General features: G+C 36.0%; 1 protein-coding gene across 1 annotated transcript; it reads left to right on the top strand.

Annotated features, from left to right (window-relative positions):
* Window positions 1-213: 213 nt before the first annotated feature.
* On the top strand, window positions 214-2,966 carry LOC132623575 (pathogenesis-related thaumatin-like protein 3.5). The gene is made up of 3 exons (XM_060338353.1): window positions 214-640; window positions 984-1,680; window positions 2,367-2,966. The coding sequence occupies exons 1-3, from the start codon at window positions 580-582 to the stop codon at window positions 2,515-2,517; spliced, it is 909 nt and encodes a 302-aa protein (XP_060194336.1). The 5' UTR covers window positions 214-579; the 3' UTR covers window positions 2,518-2,966.
* The last annotated feature ends 3,057 nt before the right edge of the window (window positions 2,967-6,023 follow it).

The following is a 6,023-nucleotide window of genomic DNA, read 5'->3' as shown; positions in this document are numbered from 1 at the left end:
ATTTAAAGACCACCCCAAATAAAGGACAATTTTGCGAATTGCCCCATCAGCAAAAAGTGATGAAACCACCGTCATTGGGCCTTCATTGCCAAGGGTCCCATACCTATCTTCCCAAGGCCCATAGGGCCGTTGAATTTAACCGTCATTAACTCCTATTCAGAAAAAAGCCCTTGCCCATACCCAAAAGTCCTTCTGTTTAAACACAGTAATTAGTGACTTCTCTCCTTAAATCACATTCTATTTAAATCCTCCCGCAATCCCGCTGTCAAACACATCCCTTCCTACTTAGTACTACAACCATTCTTAAAGTTTACACTAATCCTTGAAACTTACGAATTACCTCTCCTATTCCCATTAAAAATATCTAAGCCCTTTTAACCGGAGCCGGCCCAACTGCCGACCTTATACTGTGGCGTTGTTGTGTTTCCCCTTAACGTCGGTCCAAAATTTCTTCTATATATATCTCTGACTCTTAAGACGTGATCCTCTTCTAAGATTCACTTCAGTACACCCCACATTGCCAACTTATTTTTTCTCTTTCTCTTCAAACAATTTACGGAAAAACAGAGTAATATTACAATGGCGAAACCCCAAGTCTTACTTCCCCTGTTCTGTTTATCTTTTGTATTCCTATTTTCAGGTAAGTTTCTAAATTTAGTACTCCCTCTATTCAGTTTATTTGTCTTGCATTTCTTTTTAATCCGTTTTAAAAGGTTATCTCTTTCATTTTCACGGCTCTTTAATTTCAATTTTTTGCATGACATGTGTACGATCACCAGATTAAAGGAGATTTTGATACATTTTACGTATCTTCAGTTTATCAATTTAAGACCACAAGATCATTCTTTACTTTCTTACATTTCGTATCAAGTCAAAACCTGACGGACACATTGAAACAGAGGAGTATTGTTTTAGTTGATAGTTTTTGTTACTATAAAGTTTCAACATTTTGGTATTCATTTTTTTGTTTTATCGGAAAACAGGGGTGTTGTCAGCAACATTTACATTAGTAAACCAGTGCAGTTATACAGTATGGCCAGGGATATTATCGGGTGCTGGAACTACCCAGGTTTCTCCTACAGGATTTCAGCTGAATCCTGGACAGGCCATACCCGTTTCAGTTCCAGCAGGTTGGTCAGGTCGTTTATGGGGTCGAACTTTTTGCTCCCAAGATTCCACTACAGGTAAATTCACATGCGTTACAGGTGATTGCGGCTCCGGAACATTAGAGTGCATCGGTGGAGCTGCACCACCAGCCACTCTAGCCGAGTTCACACTCAATGGAGCCGGTGGGCTCGATTTCTATGACGTCAGCCTTGTAGATGGTTATAATTTACCGATGTTAGTGACCCCACAAGATGGGACCAACTGTTCTGCAACTGGGTGTGTTGTTGATCTTAATGGGCCATGTCCATCTGAGCTGAAGTTGATTGGTAGTGGTGGTGAAGGTGGTAGTGAGTGCGTGGCGTGTAAGAGCGCGTGTGGAGCGTTTGGGGATCCGAAGTATTGTTGTAGCGGGCCTTTTGCTACGCCTGATACATGTAAGCCGACGGATTACTCGGAGTTTTTTAAGAGTTCATGCCCACGCGCATATAGCTATGCGTATGATGATGGAACTAGCACCTTCACTTGTGCTTCTGCAGATTATGTCATCACATTTTGTCCTGCTTCTTCCACTAGGTATGTCGGAGTATATTTAAATTTAATTTAAAAATATTTGATTGATTTGATTTAATTTTGTTTCGGATGTTGATAATGATTTTTTTGAAACTAAATGTATCGCATTAATTGGACTAGAAAGTAACGTTTATAACAAGTTAGTTCTATAGTGCTGTTGTATAAGCAGTATACCCATGTGCCTGGCTAAGTCAAAAAGCAGTTACGTGCATGCAGAAGGGTGTTTTTTGGTGACATTTGTTGAACAAGTAATATGGAATGCAAATGTGTGAGGATGATGGCATTTGAAGCTGTCTATCATGGTGTCGGAAATGGAAGCATATGTGATGTCTCATACTAACTTTTGATCTATAATGGGTCACACTAAAAAAGTGAGACCCAAAGGATTGTTGGTTTGATTTTGAAGCAAACAAATAAAATAAATCCTGAAGTTGAGACGATGGTTGGGGGTTGTGACCATGTGCGTCTCATAGTGGGTTTGTTGTGTCGTATATTTTTTTAAAAAAAAATCTATGGTTTTCATGTTACGTAGATTCAAAATGCTTACTTATGTCCTACCAAATTGAGGCACCGTCCATGCTCAACTTTCTACGTTATATCATGTCATCTTAATATAAAAATTACTAGTGTTACTAATTTAATTGACACCACGTTAATTACTATGCTAATTGAAAATATGAATGTTGCAGCCAGAAATCATTAGGAGGAAAATACGCTGGTGGCAGCAATGTTTCATTGGTCAGTAGCAGTGGTATTTTAACCTCAGGTCCATTACCACTTTTTACAAGCTTGACGATCACCATTCTAGCAGCCCTTTGGCTGTTGAGGGATTTGCATTGATCTTGTGAATTGAAGTGGGCCACTCGACAATTTTGAGCCCACAATCCTTCGAAGTAGTCATTGCCGGCAGAGAATATACCCACTTTTGCATGTGAATTCAATACCCCAAAGCCGGCCATTCTTTGGAGTCTTTGAAGAAACTGTTATCCGTGTGACGTGGGAATCTCTCTCTTTCTTTTGATAAAAAAAGAAGCAGCAGCATGAAGAGCTAAGGAAACAATAGCGACAAGAACAAGGACAGGCCAAGTTGTTAATTTTGTGACGGAGTAGAATTATTAATTGTGATAGTTGATTGAGGTTAGCATTCAGATAGTTTTTGTAATATAAATAAATCAAAGGGTGGACAGGGTTTTAGTGGCATGAGAGATATCATTTTAATTTGTCAAGTAATGCCTTGTTGATGACAATTAAAAAGGGTTGAATATCTCCTCGAGTTTTTACTCTTGTAATTTATGATGGGTCAATGTTGCATTTTGACATAATATTTTTGTAACCTCTAGTAAGGTCTGAAGTTGGCCACCGTAGTTAGTTTGTTTTGATGATATAATTAGGATTAATATTGCCCTAGCTATAAAATAATGGACACCAACAAAGGAAATGCAACGTAACATGCCCGCCAAAATCTTATACCACCTTTTTATTACATGTGCCTGAAAAAAAGAGGATAAATTCTTTTTTGCCTTGTCAGAGATTCATGGCCATGAGTAAGCTTTGCCCATCTGGTAATGCCTTTGCCCATCTGATAAGGCATTACGTACGTGGAAGTGTGGAATCGAAGATAGTAAAGAGTCACGAAAATAACTTCGGAAATACTAACTGATTTTCTAAATAAAACAATCGACGTAATGCATAGTTTACAAACGGAATAAGTTACACCACGTCGTAGAGACAGTTGCTTCTTCAAATTGTAATTATAACTAAGCATAATAACCAAAGTCCCTGAGAATTCTAACTAAAGACCCAGTGATTGTTCGAAAGATATAATTGGCCCATTTATTTAAGAACTAATACCGATAGAGATTTTTAGCCTAATTAAAAATGAAATCTAATTGAATCTAATACCGTTAGGTATAACTAAAATTACTAAAATAATTTGATATAGAGATTAAAGAGAGAGAAAGACAAGTAATTAATTAAGTAGCTAACATTCAGAAGAGCCCTTGATCGAACACATTGTTCACATTTCCGTTTTTACGAAAGGGCAAAGGCGAATGGATCAGATAACCTACATAACTAAACTTCTGAAAATTAAGTGTGAAACTAGTCATCTATACATGCCTCCATTTATGATCAATTACTTTCAAAGCATGACATAATTAACTAGTTGGAAATACTATGATTTCGTGTTAGCTTGCCTTGTCTTGATAACGATACATTTATACACACATCCAGAGTGGAATATGACTATGAATTAATCATAGCCGAAACAGAGGAAATTAGTGTCATATCAGTGAGAACAATTCAAATGATATCAATCACCTTATAATCCAATTATTCAACTTCAAAACAACAGCCATTACAATTTTTTAATTATTAACAAAGGAAAACTTGCTTTGAAAGACTCCTCCAACGTCTGGATAAAAAGTACAATTCTTGTCTGCATGCCGCAAGACTAAAAGAGGTATTATCATCAAATCAATCCCCGATAAGGGAAAAAGATGGCATGTAAAAGAATCACTAATAGCATAATTATATCTCATTGGAGATTAGGGGCGCCACTTTCTCTCAAATCTGAAGTAAGCATTCCCAATTTCATGGCATTCCCAATTTGATCGGTATCTTTTGCTTTGCTTTTATCCTTCTACTATAAGTGGTCATCAGTAAGATAATCCATTCGCCCCACCCCCTCACCCCCTCCCCCCACAACACACACACACACAACAACAACAGCAAAAAAAAAAAAAAAAAAAAAAAGGTGGGGGGGGGTGGGGGGTGGGGGATGATTATACCTACCCATATGTAGTTTTGAAGTATACTTAACAACATAAGATCAACTTTATGCCTAAATCAATAGTCAAAATAATGAAAATTGCATCATTTGGAAATTTTAGAGCTTGCGCTTCAGCAGATTATGTTGCTATCTTTTTTTTGTAGGTAAAGTCTTGTAACAATATTGCATTAATGGATAAAACTTAATAGCTTCAATATATATTTGTCAAAAATTAATTTCATTTTATGCCTACAATATCTTACTTGAAAAAAAAAAAAACAAAGTTGAGAGGGGAGTACTGAGAGTCTGAGATGTGGCACACCATGCATGTGCTAGGCGGTTTGTTCTGTTGTATATTATAAGCAAAAATATGATTTTCACGTTGCATAGATCCAACATGCTTACTTATGTCCTAACAGGCACCGTCCATGCTCAGCCATTACTGCATTACCAGGTCATATTAATTACTATATGCTTCTTGTTCTTTTAAAATACAGTAAACTGGTGGTCTTATATTTGGCGTCATATAAAACTCTTAAAATTTTGCAGTCAGATATCAACTGGAACAGTACGGAAGTTGGCGACAAGGTTTCATTGGCCCCTACTGCCTATTCACTACAAATGGTCTCTGTTGCCATTTTTGACTGATGGTCACTAATTTTGCAGCCATGCGGCCTGTTAGATTCATGTGTGGTCATATCGCATTAAAATAATTGAGTATTATCATAATAGTAAAGTCACGAATCTTTACCCATTATATATAACAAAATCTAGTTAACACTTGATGATAGGCAAATTAGTCTCTATTATTATGATGATGATATAAGTTCAATTATTTGACAAAAAACATTTTTGTCTCTACTGCTACTAGATAAAATTAAGATGCTTTTTAATTTTATTTTATTGATATGATGAAAAATAACTTTATAATCAATAACAAACGAAAAATTATAAAGTTTAATATGATGAAAACTAACTTTATAATTTTATTTTGCACAATAACGAATAAAGTTCAATAATCATTAGTGAGATCAACTTGATATAACAGTAACGGCTAAGCATTGACAAGCTTGCTAGAGAACTGCCGTTCATCCATGTGATGTGGGAAATTCTTTTTGCTTTTTGCGTAATTAAGTAAAAGAAGAAACACTAAAAATGGGAAAAAGCTGACAACATCAAGAACAAGAAGAAGATAAAGTGGAATATAACTTAATTATGATAATTGTCATCGAAGTTGTTTCGTAATATGAATATAAGAAAGTGTGGACAAGGTTTAATTAGAGGCAGAAGATATCATTTTTATATTTGTCAACTAATGCCAATAGATCATGACAATTAGCAAAGGATCGAATGTCCATTCTTGGCGCAATCAAGTTTTGCCCTTATAAATTGTAATTATGTAGGGTCGATGTGATTTTCAGCACAATCTTTTTATAATCTAACTGTGTGGATGTGAATGGTCACCGTAATCCTTTTGTTTTGATCATGGCCTTACCTTAAGCAATTAATTACTAAGAAAATTTACACTACAAATTAAGAAGATTTATGCTAGATCTTCAAATCCTAAACCTGCATG

This window comes from Lycium barbarum, chromosome 12, assembly GCF_019175385.1.
Source record: "Lycium barbarum isolate Lr01 chromosome 12, ASM1917538v2, whole genome shotgun sequence".
NCBI classification, from domain to species: Eukaryota; Viridiplantae; Streptophyta; class Magnoliopsida; order Solanales; family Solanaceae; genus Lycium; species Lycium barbarum.
Note: the sequence above shows the minus strand (reverse complement) of the source record. Positions and strands in the feature narration are given on the sequence as shown.

Excerpts from the sequence above, each read along its gene's own strand:
- LOC132623575 (XM_060338353.1), top strand. The coding sequence starts at position 580 with ATGGCGAAACCCCAAGTCTTACTTCCCCTGTTCTGTTTATCTTTTGTA. Across the intron at positions 641-983 it reads TTTTGTATTCCTATTTTCAG|GGGTGTTGTCAGCAACATTT; the intron begins GTAAGTTTCTAA and ends ATCGGAAAACAG. Across the intron at positions 1,681-2,366 it reads TGTCCTGCTTCTTCCACTAG|CCAGAAATCATTAGGAGGAA; the intron begins GTATGTCGGAGT and ends TGAATGTTGCAG.